Below are 26,681 nucleotides of genomic sequence, written 5' to 3' on the forward strand. Positions count from 1 at the left end.
CATGTCTGTACAGATCTAAACCACAGAGTGAGCACAAATTGCCTCGTCTTCGCGTCTATTCAAAGTGCAATTTCGATTTGATTTGCTATTAATCCTACAGCCCTACTTTGTACTTCTACTTGAGTATTATTTTGAAGTAGCTGTACTGGCGTGACGAGCGAGGACTGCAGTTCTTAAAGCCAATGACGTGGTTTTAATTGCACGTTGGCAGATGTGTTTTGTCAGAATGGGCGGAGCACTTTCAGCCTGATGGACAGCCGGTCGGAGACGTTTTGCAGTGGAGGAGAAGTACAGGCCGCTGTTATTAGGATCATTTACACTGATGTGATGGAAGTATACACTGACTTCATTATTGGGTAGAGCAGACAAAAAATAATATTCCAGGAGTACTTTTACATCCAAATAATATTACTCAAGTCTAAAACTATAGGGGAAATGAAAAGAAATTGTAAGAGGAACAGTCTGAGAGGGGTGAGTATGACCACGAGGAACATGCTTTTCTTTTGCTGTACTAGAATAAAGTGTAATTGCACATCCACTACAGTAGGTGGCAGTAGTGCTCTCATTGTCAGAGTGTGCACAGGTAGTATTAGCTCTGTGGTGTAGGGTTTGAGCGCATACAAAGAGCAGGAGATAGTGAACAGATCGTGAACACAGTAAGGGATGAAAACAAAGACAGAGTTAGACGGAGGTAAAGAGATAAACGAAAATCACCTGAAAGCTAAAACGAGGAAGTGTGACGAAGCATATGTAGCACTCGGCTTCACCGTGACTACGATAGGAGATGAGGAAAGACCGGTGTGTCTACTGTGTCTAAAATTTTGGCAGTGGAGAGCGTGAAGACAAATAAATTAAGACGTCACTTAAGATGCTGCAGAGAACATTCAGGTTTTTAAAAGCAGGCTCAAGAACCATCTTTTTAGCATAGCTTTTGATTAGTATTTATCACTTTAGTTTACTTCTCTACTTATTTAGGCTTATTTAGGCTGGCAAGTGTGTTTATGTTGATATCCATGTTTTACTTATGTTTTATTTACTTGTTTAGGTTTGATTTATTTTATTTCTTTTAATAATTTTAGATTTGCCAGTGTTTCCTCTGAGGAGCCCTCTGCACCGGGAGCTGTGGTTGGCTGTGGCTGCTGGGCCCTGGCTCCTGGGCCCTGGAGGTTTGGTCTTGACCTCATCTCTTCTCTGGGCCCTGGGCTGGTGTCCTGTGGCTGCAGGTGACCCTGCTCCTGGTGCAGATGGTTCCTTTGGTGGCGCTCTCTCATCTGGTTCATCTTTATCCTGCCTATTGCACTTAAACATATTTTAATGAAACCAAAGGTATTTTTACATGTGTTGGGGTGGTGGGTGGGAGTGTGCGTTGGGGTGGGGGGTTGTTTGGTTATGTTTATTGATGTGTTGGGGTTGGGTTGTTTGGCTGTGGGGTGGTTGGGTGGGTTTGGTGGGTGGGACTGTTTTTAATGCACTGTAAAGCACTTTGTGTTACATCTTTTGTATGAAAAGCGCTTTATAAATAAAGTTTGTTGTTGAGGACATCACACCCAATCACGCTGATAAGACACTTGAGTTTTTGCAGCAAAAATGTGCCAAATATTGTTAACGATCATCCCGTTAGCATCATATCAGGTGGTGTACCAAATTGCTCAGTGTAAAAAAAAACAAAAACACAAAATAGCAGAAGAGTTGATACTGCCTGCAGGGTTAGACATGGTCTAGTCATTTTTTGTCATACGTTGATCTATATTTCTTTCATTTTTTGTTTTTGTTTTGTTGTTATGTAGTACTTATGACAGTTTTATAGACAAATTGTATGAATATAGGAGGGGCACAACTAAAAATAATTAAGAAGCACTGCTATAGGGCAATATTTAACACAGATGTGGGCAGTTTCAGTGAATACTTTTCAAATACAGAGTTGTGTTGTAATGCACTGAGGTCATGGATAATGGAGTCACTCGCTGAAAAGGTTTTAAGAAGACTCCCGCTCATTGCCTCACTCTTGAGTCACTTTTATTAGTACAACGTTTTTTGGGTATAAGGTCAGCCTCTTCCTCTCCCCTTATATAAGTTAAGGGACCGCGCCTTTAAGAGTAATCAACCAATCACAACATACCCCAATGTAGCTACAGTGCTGTACGTAATTAAAACACATGGATCACAATTAGAAGAATAAAAAGATTGTTATTATCAGGCTGTTATTTGGACTTTTTAGTGTTGGATAACAGCCTTAAATCTCCAGCACAGCCCCATATTTTGTTTTGGTTAATCTGCTGCTTAAAAAATACACATAAAGCTTTATAATAACACTTTAATATGAAGAGATAGATGCACAAGACATGACTACAGCTCTAAAAAAAACAGGTCTTGGGGGGAGTTTGTAGTAAATTTAAATGACATAACTTGAGTAAAATAATCAAATATCAACCCAAAAATATTAGCAGATATTATTGACCATTGGTTGCTCTGGATTCTAAACAATCAGTGTCGAAATCGGCCATGAAAAATCCAATATCGGTCGATCTCTAAAAAATAAAAGTGTGTTGCATCGTCTTTTCCACTCGGTGCATCTCCTCCAGTGCACCTGCAGCCCTGTCAGGTGTGCAGAGGCTACACGGAAATAATGTAATCCATATGAAACACTATCTCTCGCCTCCATCTGAGAGTATGACATTATTATTTTACAACAGAGCCAAAATATATCAGCCAAAATATGAGCCACCCTAATCCACATGTGAACAGTGTTATGTGCATGTCTCCTCTGGGTGCTCTGGTTCTCCTCCCACTAAAAACATGTACAATAGGCTCCTCCCCTGAAAAACAGATTCTAGCACTCGATATTTGGACTACCCTGGTTAAACAACGCTCCATAGATCAATCATTAAAAGTAGTAAGAGTCATAAATGAGATGATATTATAGGAGAGAGGTCACAGTACAGCACCAGCACATCAATATGGGAGTCCAAACTACAGCCCATTTTTACTTTTATGAGGCATTACTTTTTACTGCAAATGTCCTGTACTTGATTTATTTCCCACGTATTGGAGCAAAATGTGTCTTGCCCCAGTACAGATATTGTGTAAAAGGAGCTCTAGAGGTCAAAATAAGTCAGATGTGCTCTGTCTGCACCTAATTATAAAGTGTTTGATGATCTGATAATCTGGAAGTACACTGTTAGCATGCTATTTATCGATATCTTTACCGTACTCTGCTCTCGTCTCTGAAAGTTGTGACAGCGTTTAAGAATTCATTGTGGTGTAAGTGAGGAATAACTGCAGAGCTTTAACCTGCAAACTGTTTAAATTAACTAGTTTTTCATGTTTTTAAGACAGTAAAAATGATGTATAGGCACTTTAAGTATTGTACCACACTGTAATAACCTCAAAAACATCAGATACAGGGTGATGCAAACCTCAAATGGTCTGATCCTTACTGTGGCTCTGTGTAAAATAGTCCATCAGTGTGCGCTCCTCTACTGTCTATATGTGACCTAAATAAACACCTATATAATCCTATTGATGAAAAACACAGCACTCAAACATCATTCTTCTCCACATGTAATTGGAACCATACAAACTACATGCATGCATCACCACTCCACGCTGCACGTTTACCCATAATGCCCCTCACCTCTCGCGTGTGAAGTGGGCCAGTCTGATTTCTTGTATTCGTCTTATAAAGGCCAGAGCAGGTGCGTTTAAACATTGTGTACCGCGAATGTCATGCCAATTAGCAGCAGATTGGCGTTCTGGTGCTGTGTCATCCTCTGCCCCATCTAAGTGCTTAAAAGCACGGGGTTACGTAGGTAAAGACGTCGAGTTAAATGTCAGTGCTTATTATGGGATGTCTATAGTGTTTATATGGCCACAGGTTAGCACGTGCCTCCTCCTGTCGCGGTGATTCATGTTGAGAAGATCAGGGAGCAAGCTCGCGTCTACAAATCATTTTCACGGACTGTAGGTTGACGGAGGAGTGTTTTGTTTTGGCTGTGTCGTATAAGTACAACACAGAGAAACAAAAGGGTGAATAATGGGTTGGATTTCATGCAGTTTACAGGCCGTATGGGAGGGCCAGCAGGACACTCTCAATCTGTGATTCTTAACCACAGTAGGGCCGTGAACGCCTCCTTTAGGCCCCCACAGTCCATCCATCCATCCATTTTCTTCCACTTATCCGGGGCCGGGTCACGGGGGCAGCAGTCTGAGCAGGGACTCCCAAACTTCCCTCACCCCAGACACGTCCTCCAGCTCCTCCGGTGGGATCCCAAGGCGTTCCCAGGCCAGCCGAGAGAGTCCCTCCAGCGTGTCCGCGGCCTCCTCCTGGTGGGACATGCCCAGAACACCTCCCTAGGGAGGAGTCCAGGAGGCATCCTGAGCAGATGCCCGAGCCACCTCAGCTGGCTCCTCTCAACGTGTAGGAGCAGCGGCTCTACTCCGAGCTCCTCCCGTGTGACTGAGCTCCTCACCCTATCCCTAAGGGTGTGCCCAGCCACTCTGCGGAGGAAACCCATTTCGGCCGCTTGTATCCGCGACCTTGTCCTTTCGGTCATTACCCAAAGCTCATGACCATAGGTGAGGGTAGGAACATAGATTGACCAGTAAATCCAGAGCTTCGCCTTCCGGCTCAGCTCCTTCTTCACCACAACGGACCGATACAGCGACCGCATCACTGCAGATGCTGCACCGTTTCGCCTGTCAATCTCACGCTCCATCCTTCCCTCACTTGTGAACAAGACCTCGAGATACTTGAACTCCTCCACTTGGGGCAGAGACTCACCACCCACCCGGAGAGCGCAAACCACCTTTTCCCATCGAGAACCATGGCCTCGGATTTGGAGGAACTGATTCTTATCCCAGCCACTTCACACTCGGCTGCAAACCGCCCCAGTGCCTGCTGCAGGTCCTGGCTCGATGAAGCCATCAGGACAACATCATCCGCAAACAGCAGAGATGAGATCTGTGGTTCCTGAACCAGACCCCCCTCCGGCCCCTGGCTGCGCCTAGAAATTCTGTCCATAAATATAATGAACAGAACCGGTGACAAAGGGCAGCCCTGGCGGAGTCCAACATGCACCGGGAACAGGTCTGACTTACTGCCGGCAATGCGAACACAGCTCCTGCTCCGGTCATACAGGGACCGGACAGCCCTTAGCAAAGAGCCCCGGACGCCATACTCCCGGAGCACCCCCAAAGGACACCACAAGGGACACAGTCGAATGCCTTCTCCAGATCCACAAAACACATGTGGACTGGTTGGGCATACTTCCATAAACCCTCGAGGACCTGATGGAGAGTATAAAGCTGGTCCAGTGTTCCACGACCGGGACGAAAACCACACTGCTCCTCCTGAATCCGAGGTTCGACTATCGGTCGGATTCTTCTCTCCAGTACCCTGGAGTAGACCTTACCGGGAAGGCTGAGGAGTGTGATTCCGCTGTAATTGGAACACACCCTCCGGTCCCCCTTCTTATACAGAGGGACCACCACCCCGGTCTGCAACTCCACAGGTACTGTCCCCGACCACCACGCGATGTTGCAGAGACGTGTCAGCCAAGACAGTCCCACAACAACCAGAGACTTGAGGTACTCAGGACAGATCTCGTCCACCCCCGGAGCCTTGCCACCGAGGAGCTTGTTAACCACCTCGGTGACTTCAGCCAGGGTGATGGACGAGTCCGCCTCTGAGTCCCCAGTCTAATGACGGGGGGATTGAGGAGATCCTCAAAGTATTCCTTCCACCGCCCGACAACATCCCCAGTCAAGGTCAGCAGCTCTCCACCCGCACTGTAAACAGTGTTGGTGAAGCACTGCTTCCCCCTCCTGAGGCATCTGACGGTTTGCCAGAATTTCTTTGAGGCCGTCCGATAGTCCTCCTCCATGGCCTCCCCGAACTCCTCCCAACCCCGAGTTTTTGCGTCTGCAACCGGGGTTGGCACGCTTGGCCCGCCTGTACTCATCGGCTGCCTCAGGAGTCCCACGAGCCAACAAGGCTCGATAGGACTCCTACTTCAGCTTGACGGTAATCCCTTGCTTCCGGTGTCCACCACCGGGTTCGGGGATTGCCGCCACGACAAGCACCGCAGACCTTACGACCACAGCTACAAGCGGCCGCATCGACAATAGAGGAGGAGAACATGGCCCACTCGGAGTCCATGTCTCCAACCTCCCCCGGGATCAGGGAGAAGTTCTCCCGGAGGTGTGAGTTGAAGACCCCTCTGACAGAAGGCTCTGCCAGACGTTCCCAACAGACCCTTACGATACGCTTGGGTCTGCCAGGTCTGTCCGGCTTCCTCCTCCGCCAGCGGATCAAACTCACCACCAGGTGGTAATCGGTTGACAGCTCAGCCCCTCTCTTCACCCGGGTGTCCAAGACACGCGGTCGGAGACCAGATGACACGACAACAAAGTCGATCATCGACCTCCGACCTAGAGTGTCCTGGTGCCATGTGCACCGATGGACACCCTTGTGCTCGAACATGGTGTTTGTTATGGACAAACTGTGACTAGCACAGAAGTCCAATAACAAAACACCACACGGGTTCAGATCAGGGAGGCCGTTCTTCCCAATCATGCCCCTCCAGGTGTCACTGTCGTTACCCACATGGGCGTTGAAGTCCCCCAGGAGAACAACGGAGCCCCCAGTTGGTGCACTGTCTAGTACCCCTCCCAGGGACTCCAAGAAGGCCGGGTACTCTGCACTGCTGTTTGGCCCGTAGGCCGACACAACAGTGAGAGACCTGTCCCCGACCCGAAGGCGCAGGGACGCTACCCTCTCATTCACGGGAGTGAACCCCAACAGTGGCTGAGCTGTGGGGCAATAAGCAAGCCCACACCAACTCGCCGCCTCTCCCCGCGGGCAATGCCAGAGAAATGGAGAGTCCAGCCCCTCTCAAGAAGTTGGGTTCCAGAGCCCAAACTGAGCGTGGAGGCGAGGCCAACTATATCTAGTCGGTAACGCTCAACCTCCCGCACAAGCTCCGGCTCCTTCCCCCCCAGCGAGGTGACATTCCATGTCCCCAGAGCCAGTCTCCATGTCCAGAGATCTGGTTGTCGAGGCCCCCGCCTTCGAATGCCGCCCAGATCTTCATGCACCGGCCCCTTACGGATCCTCTTACGGGTGGTGGGTCCACATGAGGACGGCCCCACGTCACTCCTTCGGGCTGAGCCCGGCCGGCTCCAGGGTTGGGGCCCCGGTAACGCCGGTCCGGGCGACGTAACTTGCCTTGATTGTACTCTTTTCATAAGGGGCTTCTGAACCGCTCTTAGTCTGTCCCATCTCCCTGGACCTGTTTGCCATGGGTGACCCTACCAGGGGCATGAAGCCCCCGACAACATTGCTCCCAACAGTCAGTAGTATATAAAGTATTTACAGTTGTCCCTCGCAGTTCACCTTTCACTGTTTCACGGATTGTTTTTTGTACAATTTTTCATGCTTCTTTACAGTGTATGAACGTGCATTGTGTTCTGTGTCCTGATTGGCTAAGGGACTGTAGACCATTGTCCATCAGTCTCCTCCGTGCCGTGTCTCCTGTACAGTACAGAATGTGTTCAGACAAATTTACATAAATGCTGGATCACACTGTGACTCTGAAGTGCTGTATGTTTGCAAGTTTTCTCCCAGACAAAACCCACAATGTCGATGAAACGTTCTGCACCGACAAAAGCGCCTATGAAGGTTTGAACTTTGAGAGTGTTTAAACAAGAGAGGACTAAACCAAGACTAAACCAGGACTAAACCAAGACTAAACCAGGACTAAACCAGGACTAAACCAGGAGTGAACTAGGACTAAAGAAGGACTAAACAAGGACTAAACAAGGACTAAACCAGGACTACACCAGGACTAAACCACGACTAAAACAGGACTAGACTAGGACTAAACCAGAACTAAACTAGGACTAAACCAGGATTAAAACAGGACTAGACTAGGACTAAACCAGGACTAAACCTGGACTAAACCGGGACTAAACCAGGACTAAACCAGGACTAAACCAGGACTAAACCAGAACTAAACTAGGACTAAACCAGGATTAAAACAGGACTAGACTAGGACTAAACCAGGACTAAACCTGGACTAAACCGGGACTAAACCAGGACTAAACCAGGACTAAACTAGGACTAAACCAGGATTAAACAAGGACTAAAACAGGATTAAACCAGGACTAAACCAGGACTAAACCAGGACTAAACTAGGACTAAAACAGGACTAAAACAGGACTAAACCTGGACTAAACCAGGGCTAAACCAGGACTAAACCAGGATTAAACCAAGACTAAAACAGGAGTAAAACAGGACTAAAACAGGACTAAACCTGGACTAAACCAGGGCTAAACCAGGATTAAAAAAGGACTTAAACAAGACTAAACCAGGACTAAAGCAGGACTAAACAATGTTTGAACTTTGAGACAGTTTAAACAAGAGTGTATAAAGTGTGTGGTGAGGGGTTTTACAGCTGCAAAACATATCGAATAACTGTAAAAAGTAAAGCTGATACTTTGCAGGGACCACTGTAATGTGAGTTTGGGACATGGGTTATTAGACCCTGAGTGAAAAGGTTCAGCTCTAAATTACATTTATCAGCTTTATATCTTTGGGCAGGGTTTCTAAAGCAGAACAATGTTTTTGAACCTAAAATGTTTAGGCTGCCATCTAGAAGTTATTTTCAATCTGAAGGTACAAGTCTGAGTAGGTCTGGCACGATAACACATTTTAAAGTTTGATATATTGGTGAAATAATATAGATGATAAACGATAATAATGAACCCAAACCATAAAAGAGAATTATCCCCCAAAAACTGTTCTACTATATGTACAGAACTGTTAAACACGAGCGGCAATAAATAAATGACAGAACACAGCACTAGTATTTCATTTGTATCTATAATGAGTCAGAGAAGGTCATAATTCAACCTTTTACATTTTTTTTTCCATTAGTGCATAAATACTGGCCCCTAAAAAGTATTGTCTCATCTGTCATGTACTGAACCATAAGTTGATATTTTCATTATGACAGGTTTAGGTTCAAGAAGGTAGAATATGTTCAAGGACGCACATGTCCTATTCATTTATCCCATAGACTTTCTTTCTTTCTTTATCTTTATTTACACTGAGGAACCCAATGAGAGCACTTGGACTCTCATTTTCATGGGTGTCCTACTGAAAATAAACATAAGTATATACAGTAAGTCCATGTTAAACACTAAAAACAGGTTCAGGAGTATGTGAAAAAGTTTGTTACCAGACTATTAAATAGCAATTGTAACATCTCCAGCTTTTCCTTGCAGTGTATTCCATTTTTATGAAGCAAAACAGCTAAAAGCCTGCTTCCCGTCTCAGTTGTGGTGCGGCTCGTCCTTAGCCTGATGCAGTCATGTGACCTGGTGTTAAATGCTCCTGTATCAGTGACTAACATGCAGGTGAAGAGTTCTGGCAGTTTTTGAAGTCGTCCCTTATAGACACATTTCATACAGTGCTGCTCTCTGCTGACAGACAGTGATGACCAACCCAAAGACATTTTAAGTTTGAAAGCTTGCTCAGGGTTAATCAGCCATAAGACCAATAATTTTATGTAATATCTGTTTCTGGAATTGTATAAACTGCTTTGTTAATGAAATTTTTTTTTCCAAATCTTGCGTTTTAAACATATATACACATGCTTTTGGTTTAAAGCAACTGCATCACGATCATTGAGTAGCCTCCACGATGCCTTTGAACACTTAATATTTGAAAGTCTATGTGAACCTGATTGAGATATTGACATCCAGAACCTGAGCTCTTTTGAAGTTGTTGGACGCTACCCTCAGAATAGTCGGTTTTCACAAGTTGTTGCTTTGATAGTTGGACTTAACTTTGACTTTATGCCACAGAAACACAGCCTCGTGAAAGCTTTTATTGGACTCGTTCATGTTTAGTGCCTAATTACGCTTGTCTAATTTACGTGATGTGACCAGTAAGAAAGAATACTGCACTCTCAGACAGGGCTCAGTGTCACAGTCTAGCCTTGTGCCGTGGCTTTTCGTTCAGCTCATAATCTGTACTGTATATGTGGAGTCTTTAAACACAGTGTGCTCCTTAGTGCACTGACCGATCTGCCCGTATGCCATACTGATAAGCCTCTCGTTCACCAGTTTGTCCGTTTTGGGGTTTCGGGGCTGGCGCTTCATGATGTCACTCTCTGCGGTCTCATAGGCCAGAGAGATGGCAGGGACCTGGAGGAGAGGAAGAGAGGAGAGAGTGAAGACAATGGAGGAGCAGAGTGGAGCTTGTTCAGAGGACAAGACACTGGGATGGAGCGGACAGATGTTTTAATTTAAAGGGACCGGGCGAGACAAACAAATATCGATGGGGTTTACAGTGGTGGACAATCAGGATTACAGTGGTCCTTCATGGTTCAGCTTTCACGGTCTCGCTGTTTTGCTGATTTTTTTGTGTGCAATTTTACATGTTTTTTATAGTGTATGAGCATGCATTGTGTTCTGCGTCCTGATTGGATAAGGGATGTGTTGTGTCTCCTGTGCAGTACAGAATGTGTTCAGCCAAATTTACATAAATGTGGGTTCGACACTACAGCGGAGCGACACCAGGACGAAGAGGCACGGTCAGAGGAACTGTGAAATACACGAGTCACTATTAATGAATTAAACAAGAGAGAAATGTGGGAAAATGTTAATGTCTGTCTGAGAAAAGTGTATAACGTGTGTGGTGAGGGGTTTTACAGCTGCAAAACATATAGAATAATTATAAAAAATAAAGCTGACTACTTTGCGGATTTCGCCTATTGCACGTTTTTTTAGAATGCAACCCCTGCGATAAACCAGGGAACATTGTATTGCCATTCTAATCTAATAATCTAAATCAGGGGTGTCAAACTCAATTTCACATCAGCAAAATGGTTGCACTCAAATTTGCATAAATGTAAAAAAAAATATGACTGTGTAATTGTGTATCTCCTGATAAACTGACATTTTAAGACAGTCATACGTTGTAATTTACCTTGTCACGGGCCACATAAAATGAAGTAGCAGGCCGCATTTGGCCCACGGGCCTTGAGTTTGACATATGTGGTTTCAGAGGTGTCTGAACAAGCATTTAAAAATTGAGACGTTTTGACTCCTATCCCTAAAGGAACTGTATGTAAGATTCTGTTTGTAAATTACCCAACATGTTCAAATCAAAGACAACTTTTAGACAAAACTTGGATATAATGTCCCTGGAGGTTCTGAGCTTTCACATGAGGCCTGTCCATAAACTCAGAATGAGATAAACGTATATGTCTGCAGGTTAAAGCTTTGGCAACAGATAGAAGGCCACATACATTCCTTTTAAGCCAATCTGAAGACAGGAGAAATATCAGGTATAACTCGTCCCTCAGCAGGTCTGATGTAGCTCAGGCCTGTATAAAGTCCAGCTTCTCAAACCAGCGCCCTCAGATGGAAACGTCTCCATTTCAAAAACAGTGTCCTGATGACTACCTTTTCTACCATTTTACACTGATTTGATTGTAATAAGGTAAAACATTCTGAATTCAGGTCATTATGATAAAATAAATGTTCCCTTTTTGCCGTGCAGGGAGCAATTAAAAAGACAGAGAAGTACGAGCCGGGTCTAGCACGTGGGGCTAAAGGTCCCTGTAATAAAGATCTCATATCACTTGGGTTTTGCGCAGACGCAGCGGTGCAATATGTGTGACTTAAGGACGGAAATCCAGGACTTATGTGGATCTGCGGAGGTCTGAGCTGCCAGCATACACCGGAATACACCAGGAAACAGCAGGGAAAAACAGGAGGGAAAACAGAAGGAAAGACAGGAGGAAAGACAGGAGGAGAGGTACAGAGGAGCCACTGTACAGAGACAAGATGAGACAGAGACTGATGGACTGGGGTTATAGGGGTGTTGTCACGATACTAACATTTCAAACTCAATTTCGATACTAAAAAACACTTTATTTAGACAATAGAATGTAATTTTCAACATTAAATGGTAGCACTTTCTTTCTCTTTCTTTCTCTGTGAATGGGACTTTATTAGTATTGATACTTGCTCACATGAGTGTCTAGTTTCGATACTAGTTTTCGTATCGATTAGTATCCGATTTTTGGTTGTGGCGTACTCCAGGCATCTATAGCATGGATAAAAACGCATCACACAAGTTTGCATTTTGTTTTCCTTGTTGCCGGCCTTTTTCATGCAATAGCAAATCTGTGGGCATTGTGGACGAGGTGTCTTGCCCAAGGACACAACAACCTGATGGCAGCAAGTAAGATTTAACTATATATCAATTATTCAGTATTGCAGATATGATTTTTGTGTTTGGGATCCTCTCATATTCACCATTGTACACTGAATCTACTTGAGCAACACCAGGGCCGGTCCAAGCTTTCAGGGGGCCCTAAGCTGAATTTGTCTCTGGGGCCCCCTCCTGGCTCAGCTGTTGGTGATTCACATTTGACACATTATGACTCTGCTCTCAAATTCTAGACATTTTTTCTTCGTTTCTGGTGGATTTAATGTGTTCCAGTTGGTGACAGTGGGCTTACATTTACATTATGTTGGGTCCTTACACATAGCTGCCCTCACCTCTGCCTGACTCAATAATAAACGTAGCAGCAGATATTTTACTACTAATTGTAATTAATTGTATTGTAAAACACACAAGCCCTGTGTCTAATAAAACTTGACAAATTATTTTCAATATAAATGTATGGGCTATTAACTAAGCAGAACTGAACTGGAGCTGAACCCACAGAGTTCTCCTTCAGTCAAATGAAGCTAATCAAGGCTATAGGGGCAAATTTAGAGATTTAATATTTGAAATAAAAATAGATTATGTAAGCCAGGTGAATGCAAACATTTTAAAATCAGCAGCAGTTACAGAAAGAGGGGACACAGTTTTTCAATATAAAGTGAATTGGAGCCAGAATCAAAGGAGCTGGAAGTGCACTCATGCTAACTTCCCATTTGAAATGCGGCGGCTAATGAGTTAGCTATGTCCATATATATATATATATATATATATATATATATATATATATATATATATATATATATATATATATATATATATATATATATATATATATATATAATATATATATATATATATATATATATATATATATATATACAGTCTATGCATTAATGGCACTTATTTTGGCCATGATACACTCACACGTTTAATCTCTAGTACGTACTTAAGTGAATATCTGAACATGAGCTGTGTTTGTCGCTGTTCAAAGCAGAGCTACACCCATGGTTACGTCAAAGAGAAACCAACGATAAGGAGGGAAGCAGCTCCAAATGAGCCCAGCAAACAAGCGGCCATTATGGACTAAAGTCAAGAAGGAAACCAGAGAGACATAAATAAGATAAACACAGAGGTGTGATCAAGATCAGATACAACTGAAAAAAGAGGGTAAAGACACACTGTAAGAGAAGGAGAGCAGAATTGGCTGATCAAAGCCCTGGAGAGAGGGGAGAGCTGAGAGAGAGAAAGAGAGAGAGAGAGGAGAGAGAGGGGGAGAGAGGAGAGCAGAATTGGCTGATCAGGGCCCTGGAGAGAGGAGAGAAGAGAGGGAGGGAATAGAGGAGAGAGAGAGATAGCAGAGAGAGCAGAGTCGGCTGGGCCCTGCTGCTGTCGCTCTGTGTGGGAGCTGTGGGGAGTGGAGCTAAAAGATTTCACACGTTCATCATTATTACACAGAAAGAAGCTCATCTAAAGAAACCACTGTGACATCAGAACTGAAGAGGTTCCTCACTGACAAGACAAGATTGATGCTACCGGGCTAATGCTAACGCTAGCGCTAAAGAGCTGTGGTGCCCGGCCCATAATTACCTCAACAGTCAAAGTAATGCATTTGTTATAAGTCAGCAGTTTGCAGTCACTTTATAATCCCACGCATTATAGCAGCGACAAGTGTCTGGCCAAGAGCACAACAACGACAACAACAACCCGTCAGAGCGAAGAATCAACAGTAAACAAGAGTGAAATGACAGAGGAGAGAGAGAGAAGGAAGAGGAGCAGTGAACAAGGGGGACAGAGATGAGAAGATAGTAGAGGGAAAGAGACAAAAACGGGAGGACTCAGAGTGGAGTGAGAGAGAAAAGGGAAAAAGAGATGGAGAGGGGGAAATGGAAGGAGAGAGTAGAAGAGAGAGTGAGAGAGAGAGTGTGAGAGAGAGGAGGAGGGAGAGAGTAGAGGAAAGAGAGAGGAGAGGAGGGATAGAAGAAAGAGCAATTGGGAATAGTTGATGTATACAACTGCCTTCCCCTCTCTTCTGTTTCTCTCTCACTCCCTCTCCCCTCTCTGTCTTCTCTCCCTTCCATCCCTCAGTCCTGTCCTGCCCTCTCTCTCTCCCCTTTCCTCTCCCCCACTTTCTCTGTCTCTCTCCTCTCCACCTCTCTCTCTGTCTCTCATCTCCCCCTCTCTCTCTGTCTCTTTCCTCTCTCTCTGTCTCCCTCCTCTCTCCCCTCTCTCTCTTTCTGTCTCACTCCTCTCTCTCCTCTCATCTCCTCTCTCTTTCTGTCTCTTCCCTCTATCTCTGTCTCTCTCCTCTCTCTCTGTCTCTCCCATCTCCTCTCCCCCCTCTCTCTGTCTCTCTGCTCTCTCTTTCTTCTTCTCTCTCTTTCTGTCTCTCTCCTCTCCCTCCTCTCCTCTCCCTGTCTCTCTCCTCTCTCCCTCCTCTCCTCTGCCCCTCTCTCTGTCTCTCTCCTCTCCTCTCTCTCTCTGGCTCTCTCCTCTCCCTCCTCTCTCCTCTCCCTCTCTCTCCTCTCTCCCTCCTATATCTGTCACTCTCCTCTCCTCTCCGTCCTCGCTCTCTGTCTCTCCTCTCCTCTCTCTCTCCTCTCCTGTCCCTCCTCTCTCTCTGTCTCTCTCCTCTCTCTCTGTCTCTTTCCTCTCCTCTCTCTCCCTCCTCTCCCTCTTCTCTCTCTGTCTCTCTCGTCTCCCTCATCTCTTTCCTCTCTCCTCTCTCTCTCTCTCTCTCTCTCTCTCTCCTCTCCCTCCTGTCTCTCTCTCTCTGTCTCTCTCCTCTCCAAACATGACCAAACATGCTCACACTAACAATACCAGACGGGTATTTTGCCATCAGGTGTTACCCTTGTGGGTATCACCTGATGGCCCCCAGATTACCAGATCAAATGTTACAACATTACATTGCACATTGCACATTGCACTTTGCACTTGGATGGTTAGATGGTTGGATGGGTACAACATTACATTACATTGCACATTGCACTCTTAACTTTTTAACTTTGACGGGTACATTGCCATAAGATGTTACCCTCGTGGGTATCACCTGATGGCCCCCAGATTACTAACCTATAGTGTTACTACATTACATAACATTACACTACATTACATTACATCACACATTGCACTTTTAACTTATATTTACTTAACTGTATATTTGTATGTTGTTCCTGTGTTATATTGCTCACATTTTATATTGTATTGTATTATATTGCTTATATTTTACATTGTATTGTATTTTTCACCTGTTCAGGGACTACAGACGGAAACTAGCTTCGGCTATAATCTGGTGCACAGCATTTATTTATGTTTTTTTGCACACTGTCCCTTCAAATAAACTAATAAACTAAACTAAACTAAACTCTCTCTCTCCTCTCCCTCCTCTCTCTCTGCCTCTCTCATCTCCTCTCTCCTCTCCTCTCTCCTCTCCTCTCTCCTCTCCTCTCTCCTCTCTCTCTACTCCCTCCTCTCTCTCTCTCTCTCTCTCTGCCTCTCTCCTCTCTCCTCTCCCTCCTCTCCTCTCTCCTCTCCTCTCTCTCTGGGCTGATGTATAGCGCCCCCATGGCTGTGAGCTCGCCTGTGCCTCCTTGTGTTGCCATGGGGAGTACACAGCACAATGCCTCTTGTGTGAAATCTTCTCAAATATAAAAATACATTGCTCCACACAGCTGCAGCCTATAGTGCAAACGAACGCTCCAGGCAGTGCTAGCTCACACCGTGGCTAACGCTGTTTCGCTACATGTCACCTTTGGCTAGCCCGCAGCTATCCAACATGCTAATAATTAACATCCCCCGTTTTATATCGATTAAAAGAAGCAGCTAAATGAATTTGCGGAGCCTTGGGAATACAGAGTAACAAAAATGAAGCACGAGTGTGTTCTGTTTGAGGCAAAAAGATGAATCATAAATATCTGAGAAGTTCTAGTTCATTTTTAAAGAGGAGACGTACACAATATTAGCTCTACTGGAGACTACACTGGAAATACTGCATGGACTGAACACAGAATGGGGTCTAATGCAGTGGTGGAACTATGATGTAAATGTAGTAAAAATTATCTGCACTGAAGTACATTTTACAGTGGATACTTTTTACATTTACTTCACTACTCTCCTCTCCTCTCCCTCCTGTCTCTCTCTCTCTGTCTCTCTCCTCTCCAAACATGACCAAACATTCTCACACTAACAATACCAGACGGGTATTTTGCCATCAGGTGTTACCCTTGTGGGTATCACCTGATGGCCCCCAGATTACCAGATCAAATGTTATAACATTACATTGCACATTGCACATTGCACTTTGCACTTTTAACTTGGACGGGTACAACATTACATTACATTGCACATTGCACTCTTAACTTTTTAACTTTGACGGGTACATTGCCATAAGATGTTACCCTCGTGGGTATCATCTGATTGCCCCCAGATTACCAACCTATAGTGTTACTACATTACATAACATTACACTACATTACATTACATCACATATTGCACTTTTAACTTATATTTACTTTACTGTATATTTGTATGTTATTCCTGTGTTATATTGCTCACATTTTATATTGTATTGTATTATATTGCTTCTATTTTATATTGTATTGTATTTTTCACCTGTTCAGGGACTACAGACGGAAACTAGCTTCGGCTATAATCTGGTGCACAGCATTTATTTATGTTTTTTTTGCACACTGTCCCTTCAAATAAACTAATAAACTAAACTAAACTAAACTCTCTCTCTCTCTCTCTCTCTACTCTCACCGCCTCTCTCCTCTCCTCTCTCCTTTCTCTCTACTCCCTCCTCTCTCTCTCTCTGCCTCTCTCCTCTCCTCTCTCCTCTCCCTCCTCTCCTCTCTCCTCTCCTCTCTCTCTGGGCTGATGTATAGCGCCCCCATGGCTGTGAGCTCGCCTGCGCCTCCTTGTGTTGCCGTGGGGAGTACACAGCACAATCCCTCTTGTGTGAAAGCGTCTCTTCTCAAATATAAAAATACATTGCTCCACACAGCTGCAGCCTATAGTGCAAACGAGCGCTCCAAGCAGTGCTAGCTCACACCGTGGCTAACACTGTTTCGCTACATGTCACCTTTGGCTAGCCTGCAGCTATCCAACATGCTAATAATTAACATCCCCCGTTTTATATTGATTAAAAGAAGCAGCTAAATGAATTTGCGGAGCCTTGGGAATACAGAGTAACAAAAATGAAGCACGAGTGTGTTCTGTTTGAGGCAAAAAGATGAATCATAAATATCTGAGACGTTCTAGTTCATTTTAAAGAGGAGACGTACACAATATTAGCTCTACCTGAGACTACACTGGAAATACTGCATGGACTGAACAGAGAATGGGGTCTAATGCAGTGGTGGAACTATGATGTAAATGTACTAAAAATTATCTGTACTTTACTGAAGTACATTTTACAGTGGATACTTTTTACATTTACTTCACTACATTTGAGAGCAGTATCTGTATTTTCTCCACTACATTTTTGATCAGGACTGAAAACTAAAAAAATTTGTATTATTACATGAGACCTGCTCAAAAGGTTGAGGTAATTTAATACTTCCACTTAAGTAGTAGTCAATTTGGGGGGAAAAAGTTACATCCTCAAAATTAAGACAAATGTTTTGCTTAATATAATATACTCCGTGCACAGGCTGACGGCTTCTCTTCCGGGTGAGAAGTGTTAGTGTGAACAGTTCTGTTCCATCTGTGAAGAGACTGTGGAGTGACAGCATGTTTGTTTGTGAGAAGAGGAATTGAGTTTGTTTAGTGTTAAAAAAGCCACTGGCCTTTCAGACTGCTGGGGTTTCAGCACTCCATTGCCTCTTTGTCTCCTCACGCTACAATTGAAACCTTAGTCTCCATTTCCTGTGGGTGACACAGGCCGTGTCACCTAAAATCCAGAGGGAGAACTGTACTCCCACCAAAGGTGGTACAGCTGCTGCCATGTCATACCAGGGCATATAGTGGCAACCCCCGGGGACTGAGAAAGTTAAAGAAAGGCCCTGTGCCTTTGCTGTTCCAATGGAATAACTCTGCCCACACCAACCCTCAGTGTGTGTGAACATCAGCAGTGAAGAGTCCTGCTGCAGAGTCCACTGAGGACACCTCGCACTCTGATGTGGAGGTCTCAGCTCCGTATCAGAGTATCACAGAGAACATGAATAACTGCTAATGAGTTTCAGCATCATAGCATATCTGCTACACGAGGTAAGTTTTGATCAGTTAAATTAGTTGTGAAACAGACTATAGTATTATCTGCCAACAGTGAAGTCTGTTATGCCTTTGACTTCAACTTGTTTTCACTGCTCCACATGCACTCGATGTGTTTACATGTGTATGTCCCAACTCCTGTAGCATATGTTTCATGTTCTCCTTTTCTTCCTCAAGTAAACAGTCATGTGTTTTTTATAGACCTGTAGCTGTTCATCTCACCTGCACTACTTGGCTCATTTTAATGCTATGTGCTGCAGGTCCCGTGTGGAGCGTGCGTGACTTTCATTTCCTTACTCAATCCAAATGTACCTCTTGACATTGATCACAAACGATGTTAGTGATGTGTTCTGGATTTGATCTGGCTCTTTCCCCACTATCCCAGCGTGTACAAGACACAGTGCAACCACTGCGTTTTTTGGAGACCTAAAGCGCGGAGCACCCGTTCTCCCTGTGCCACCCACCTACACAGTCCCATGTGCACATTCAATAAGCCGCTGTCTGATGTCTCTATTCTCTCTGCTGAGCGTGGACATAATGTGAGCCTGATCTGGAACAAAATGTGTGCAGGTTGTGCTGTACCCAGCCTCGCGTAAATTTGTTTAAATTCCCTGTGCGCAAAGTGGTACATGAGGAACTGTAGCGCCCTCTTGTGGCAATACTGTCAATCTATACATGAACAATCAGAGTCAATCTCACAACAACATACCTCATGCCTCCAGATGTTTTGTATACATATGGTCTGATTTTTTTGCTTTGTTTTTTTTTTTACAGAAACATCCTCCTGTTGATGAACTGTTGTTCCTCGTGTACCTTTCTGTTTCTTCTACTTTAAGATCTTGCTGTGAGGTTTGGCTTCCATCACTCAACAGTGAACAGCATAATGACCACCTGGACCAACTTTCCCAGCTGCTTGGAAGCAAATATCTGTGGTTGTCATATGAGGTTGTGAGGAGGCTCCTTCCATTCTGTGACACACTAGTGATGCTTGATTGCACAGAGATGTACTGCCAGACACCATCACATCTCCTCTTACAAAGTGAGCAGGGTTTCACATACAGGTCACACTCCACACTCATGGGACCTCATGGCACTCATATTAGTTTCCGTCTTGTACACTGGATCTGAAGGCAGCGGGTTTAAAACAGAGCCATTGTTTTCTTGGTTTTGCTATGTACCACTATATAAAGAAGTGGACTAAGTGACTGTCACTTCACCCAGTCAAATGAAGCTCATCGAGGCTAGAGCAGTTATAGCTGTGAATTTGGAGCTGAGTTCCATAATTGGAATTCCGACCACAAGTATCATAGCCGTCAATCTGGAGTGAGGCTGATGATGGTAACGCCCCTTCCCCGCAGACACCACTGGTTTAGCAGGGAGCGGGCGCTTAGCAACACCGTCAATCAAAGTCTTTTATTAAAGTTCATATCTTGATTTACCCATGCTCATGGCCCACTTCCTATTTGGAATGCGGTGGCTAGTGCATTAGCTATGTCCATTTATATATACAGTCTTGAACCGGAACTGTTCACGTTAACACTGGTCACTCAGAGGAGAATTACCACTGTGCACAGAGCCTGTTCTCCTCCACAGCCGCACCGCTAAAGCCGTGTTTGATAGTGCCAGAGGAGTGGTTGTGTTTGTCTCTATAACGAGCCCATATAAAGTACATTCCCCCTCTCTGTATAATGCATTTGCCATATGTTTGTTTACACAGCAGCACAGCCTCTGCTTTGGGCTTGTTATGTGGAGCTGTCCCACACTCACCACAACAAACTCAACAACATGTCTCTCATTATCTTCCCTCCTCTGTCAGCGCGCTGGAGAAAGATATATGTGCATGCATTAAAGGGCATTACGTAACTTTTCTAGAGGACGGTACGCCATCTGCTTGGAGATGTTATTGCTTTGCCTAAAATGCTCAACAGTATGGCATTAATCTTATCAAGTATCTTAATGGCGGCAAACAAGGGATGCCATTAGGCCAAGTTACAAGTCATATCTGTGGAGAGGCAGTACTGCTCATAGTAAGAATGCATGCGTTTCTAAGGAATACAAGAACATGTAATGAAATAAATGATATACATAGATATTTGAATGCCATACTGTGGAGTAATACAGGCAAACTAATAACAACTATTGTGTATTCGCTCTCACCATGTCTGTCCCCAAGTCGATGCAGAGGATGGTGACTGTTCCCAGAGGCAGCGGGACACTAGCGATGATGAAGAGGAGGAAAGGAGAGATCTCTGGGATGTTGCTGGTCAGAGTGTAGGCGATGGACTTCTTCAGATTATCAAAGATGAGACGCCCTGAGAAGCAAAAACACAGACAAGGTAAAGGACGCCAAAGTACCACCTTTGCAGAGGTCCAAAGTTATTCCTCACTTTCTGCATTCTGAACATTCTAATTAATCACAGTGACGAGTTAATAAGCGCTTTTCACAACTCTCAGACCATCGACAACTAGCATGCTAACGCCCAATTCCTGATTCTCTGAAGAAAACACGTGATAATCAGATGCAGACGCCTGGCAGTGGACTTATTTTGACCTCACGAGCGGCTTATACAATATGTCTGTACTGGGGCTTGTTTTGCTCGAATACACGGGAATAAATCAGGTATAGGCCCTTTAATAAATAATGGATAGAGATGTGAACTATAATTTCAGTTAATGCTTTTATATTCAAGGGTTTGGCTGTTTGGGTTCCTGTTATAAGCAATATTTTGAGGATTTTTCCCATTCAAAAGATGTAATATTTTGTTTTAAATTGTTAATCACTATGGCAGTATAATAGTACTAGTTTTACATAATTCTAAAATCCATGGATAGACCTAGTTTCTTGATTTAGTCGGGTTTCGGGGGTTAGAACAAAATCACCCACATCACCATATATTTAACCAAGAGTTTCAATATGACAAAGCGACTCTGCTGTCTTTGAACTTGCAGAAGAAGTGGAGGAATACATTACTGTCAGAAAATGATTGAAAATAGGACAAGCGCAGAGTCATTTCGTTACAGTTTTCAGAATGGGAGCGCGTTTTGCATATGTCTGATTTGTCTAAATGCGTACAGCTAAAGCGATCTGTTTCTTGTACTTTTACTGTTAAATAATACAGCCCCGGTTCGTCTCTCCTCGCCTTCGTGTTGTCGGCTGATTTTAGCATTTCAAAACGTTAGCGACTTCTTTCATGTTTGCGATGCTAACTCTCACCGGACCTCCTCACACGGATTTCTCATACTTGACTTGTGTTGTTTGGAGCGGCGGAGATCTGAGGCAGCAAATATGCATCTAGACAAGATGCTAACACTGGCGCTAATGCTAACAGTGAGGAGGGGTCTCAGGTGGGCCTCATAAAGAGAGAGTGTGTGTCAAAGTCCTTGTTTAAATGAACGTTACATGTTTGTGTAAAGTGGTTCAATGCAACACAAGTGTTTATATTCTCAAAAGGGGCCCGTGGTACTCAAGTTTGCACACTGGGGCTTACTCAACCTTTTCAAGATGACTGCAGATGAGTGAGAGGGAGAGAGGGAAGATATGTTTCCAAACTAATGTGGGCAGGCGACCATTGTACTTAAAGGTGCTGGACTAGTTTATTATTCCCATAGTCTGTATAAAGAAGTGGACTGAGTGAGTGTGACGTCACCCACAGCGTTAAGCTCCAGTCAAATGAAGCTCATCGAGGCTAGAGCAGCTTGGGGCTGAGTTCCACATCTGGAATTCTGAACAAAAGTATCAAAGCAACCAAAGAGCCAATCTGGAGGCAGTTGAAGGTAATACCCGTTCCTGCCCACTCCCTACTAAACCAGTCATGCTTAGCGACGCTGTCAATCAAACCGGTTGCTAACGCTAGCCAGACCAACCTCGGGAAAAGAAGGCATCTGATTTGTCTTTTATTAATGTTCATATCTTGATTTAGAGACAAATAGCAAAATAAAAACCCCAGTATCATGTAGAGAGGCTTAATATAAACATTTTAAGACCGAAATGATGAGTCTGACAGGAGCAGTTACAGAGAGAGGGGACAATTTTTCAATATAAAGTGAATTGGAGCCAATGGAGCCAAGTCCATTTATATCTTCACCAGTGCCTTCAATACAATCAAACCTCAAATTCTGAGAGGAAAGCTGGAGGTGATTGGAGTGGATCCCATGTTAATCACTTGGATTCACAACTACCTCACAGAACGTCCACAGTACGTCAGGGTGGGTGGCAATATCTGAGACAGTGGTGACAAACATTGGGGCCCCGCAGGGGACAGTACTGTCGCCGTTTCTCTTTACTCTATACACTGCTGACTTCACATATAAGTCTGAATCCTGTCACATCCAGAAATATTCAGATGATACAGCAGTGGTGGCATGTGTAAAAGGAGAGAATGAAATGGAGTATAGAGACCTTATTGCTGCCTTCACAGTCTGGAGTGAGAGAAACGGTCTTGTTCTAAATACATCTAAGACAAAGGAGATGATTGTAGACTTCCGTAGACCGAAACTCCCTCCCCATCATCCAGTTGTAATTGCTGGTGAGAGCATTGAGGTTGTCCAGTCTTATAAATATCTCGGAGTTCATCTTGACAACAAACTGAACAGGTCAGCGCACACAACTGCAGCTTACAAAACAGGACAAAGCAGACTCTTCTTTCTTAGGAAACTTAAATCCTTTGATGTCTGTAATGAGTCTCTGCATACTTTTTACCATTCTGTTGTAGCCAGTGCTGTGTTTTTTGGAGTGGTGTGCTGGGGAAACAGCATTACTGTGTGGGACCGTAACAGGCTTGATAAGCTAATCAGGAAGTGTGTGTCAGTGATGGGTGGGAGGGTGGACTCTGTTGGGGAGCTGGTGGAGAAGAGGATGAGGAGTCTGATGCAGACCATCCTCAACAACAGCAGACACCCGCTGCACAAGACTGTGTCAGCTCAGAGAAGCAGCCACAGTACCAGGCTTCTCTTGCTGCACTGTAGAACTGAGAGGTTCAGTAGATCAGCCATTCCTGCTGCTATAAGACTGTATAACAGCTCTTGTTGATTGGGTGCACTTTATTATCTTATCTTTGTATCCTTGTGATTTTATTCCTGTGTGCAATTTGTGTTGTGTCTCTGTTTTGCTGCTGGACAGGTGAATTTCCCTGGCTGGGGATTAATAAAGTATGTATGTATGTATGTATGTATGTATGTATGTATGTATGTATGTATGTATGTATGTATGTATGTATGTATGTATGTATGTATGTATGTATGTATGTATGTATGTATGTATGTATGTATGTATGTATGTATGTATGTATGTATGTATGTATGTATGTATGTATGTATGTATGTATGTATGTATGTATGTATGTATGTATGTATGTATGTATGTATGTATGTATGTATGTATGTATGTATGTATGTATGTATGTATGTATGTATGTATGTATGTATGTATGTATGTATGTATGTATGTATGTATGTATGTATGTATGTATGTATGTATGTATGTATGTATGTATGTATGTATGTATGTATGTATGTATGTATGTATGTATGTATGTATGTATGTATGTATGTATGTATGTATGTATGTATGTATGTATGTATGTATGTATGTATGTATGTATGTATGTATGTATGTATGTATGTATGTATGTATGTATGTATGTATGTATGTATGTATGTATGTATGTATGTATGTATGTATGTATGTATGTATGTATGTATGTATGTATGTATGTATGTATGTATGTATGTATGTATGTATGTATGTATGTATGTATGTATCTATCTATCTATCTATCTATCTATCTATCTATCTATCTATCTATCTATCTATCTATCTACAGTCTGTGGTTATTCCTCACTTAGCTTACACATTGTGACCATCCTAATTATTCACCTCCATAAGTTTATAAGCACTTTTCACAACTTTTGGAGGCCAGAGTGGAACCACTAGTATACTAAAGTGCACTTCCTGATTATCAGACAATAAAATGCTTTCTAATCAAATGCACACAGTACACAGCAGACTTATTTTGACCTCAAGAGACTCTTACCAACTATTCATGGGTTTCAGCTTCCTGTTTATAGGCGCCACTTACGAACACTTTTCACCATTCTAATGATATAATCATTCATTTTAAGTTGCCAATTGCTATGGCAATGCAGCCCATTTTCCCTCCTTACTCACCCTCCTCAACCCCGGTGACGATGGAGGCAAAGTTGTCATCAAGCAGGATCATGTCCGCGGCCTGTTTGGACACATCTGAGCCGGTGATCCCCATGGCGACGCCGATGTCCGCCTTCTTCAGAGCCGGAGAGTCATTAACGCCGTCTCCAGTCACCGCCACAATGGCTCCCTGCACATGGGGAGAGCAGCCATAAGCCTGTTATTTTGCATTGCACATATAGGGTGTGTGTAGGATTTTGATCCAAAAAGGAAGGAAAGAAGGGCATCTGGTTTAATAACAATGAATATTCAAGTCACTATGATGATTGTCCCAATCCTAAACAAATGAAGGATGGGAAACCAATGGAGTACTACTACTACCAAGACTATACAACTATAATTATTACTACAGCACTACAATAACTACTCCTAATAACATTTCCATTCCTATTACTATTCCTACTCCTGCAACTGCTACTACTACCACTACTACTACTACTATTACTATTATTACTACTAGTTTTTACCACTGCTGTACAACTACTACTGATATTCTCATTCCCATTACAAGAACTACTACTACTACTACCACAGCTACTGCTACTAGTACTACTACTGCACTACAACAACAACTACAACTACTAATATTCCCATTTCCACTACTACTAATACCACTACAAGCTGCTATTGCTACTACTACTTATTATAACTATTATTAATACTAGTTTTTATTACTGCACTACAACTATAGTTACTACTAAGACAGGCAGGGTTATTTTCAGTGTAAAGCGCAATTTGTACACAAAGTAATTCAGAGACCATAACAGAACAAGAAAAGATGCATTACTTTTACAAAAGAAGCAAATACAAACAAAAACACTGAACTTACCACCATGACTACTACAGAATACATACAGACATACATACTTCTAATACTATAGAATACATGCATAAATACTTCAAATACTACAGAATACATGCATAAATACCTCTAATACTACAGAACACATGCATTCTTCTAATACTACACAGTACATGCATGCTTCTAATACTACAGAATACATACATAAATACAGGGGAGGTCTTAGATCTTAAACTAAACTACCATTGCTGATAAAATGGCTAATGTTATGTTAGTATTACTACTCTTACACTAGTAATATTAGACTTTGACTACTGCAAATGTCCCATGTATTTATGGGCATGAGTTAATTTTATTCCCCTCCTCTCTTCATAAGACCTGTTCAAAGTCGCTCTGGGAAAATGAAGAGAGACATATTCCGTCATGTGACACCAGCGAGAACCGTAGCATGACCTCAATATACGCACATGTACATCGCAATTTAAGACACATCTACAGAAGTAGAGCAGATACGAGTGCAGTTAATATACGGCCTGGAATCATTTATATATGAATTCAGTATGGGCTGTATATGTCTATCTATAAGCAGCAGCAGAGAGGGGGCTGAACAAAAACCTGTGCAGAGGGACTATACAAAGAGTGAAGCGTTAAGATTAGCACTAACTATGGCTTATTCATGGACTTAACCTTCTACTAAAATTAGACTTCAAAGTACAAAAGGTGATGGATTTAAAATATAGAGTCGATCTGGTGGTTTGAGATGGCGTCATTTTGAACTGCCAGAGGAGTAGGGATTCATTTTCAATGTTGAGGGTAAAGGAACTGTGTGCAGCCTGCACTTTTATGTTTTTAAAAATATATTACAATTACAACTGTGCTGGGGTTTAGACAGTGACCATTCAGATCGAAGAGAAGCATTTTAGGTTTAAACCAGCTGGATTTCAGCGTTGAAACTGATGACACAAATGAGACGCTCTTTCTGCTTTCTGATTGGATAATTGTCTTGAACTGAAACACCAAATTATAACAAAAACCATGTATCCATCATGTCCAATGTTTCTAGAATTAACCAAAAAAATCTGCATTATAATTGTTATCAGTAAGAGCTGCTGCTGCTGCTGCTGCTACTACTACTACTAAAACTACTACTACCACCATTCCTATTACTACTACTACTACTACTACTACTACAACTACTGCTACCACCATTCGTATTACTA

General features: G+C 43.2%; 1 protein-coding gene across 1 annotated transcript in view; it reads right to left on the minus strand.

The window, feature by feature from the left end:
- Nucleotides 1–26,681, minus strand: part of atp1a2a (ATPase Na+/K+ transporting subunit alpha 2a) — a 169,896-nt gene that overhangs the window by 16,063 nt on the left and 127,152 nt on the right. The window contains exons 17-19 of the mRNA XM_055228471.1: nt 24,621–24,789; nt 20,612–20,766; nt 10,086–10,209 (exon numbers count right to left, since the gene is read on the minus strand). Coding sequence (XP_055084446.1) covers nt 10,086–10,209; nt 20,612–20,766; nt 24,621–24,789 — 448 coding nt within the window. The remainder of the gene's footprint in view (nt 1–10,085; nt 10,210–20,611; nt 20,767–24,620; nt 24,790–26,681) is intronic.

Source organism: Periophthalmus magnuspinnatus, chromosome 17 (genome assembly GCF_009829125.3).
Source record: "Periophthalmus magnuspinnatus isolate fPerMag1 chromosome 17, fPerMag1.2.pri, whole genome shotgun sequence".
In the NCBI taxonomy this organism is placed as follows: domain Eukaryota; kingdom Metazoa; phylum Chordata; class Actinopteri; order Gobiiformes; family Gobiidae; genus Periophthalmus; species Periophthalmus magnuspinnatus.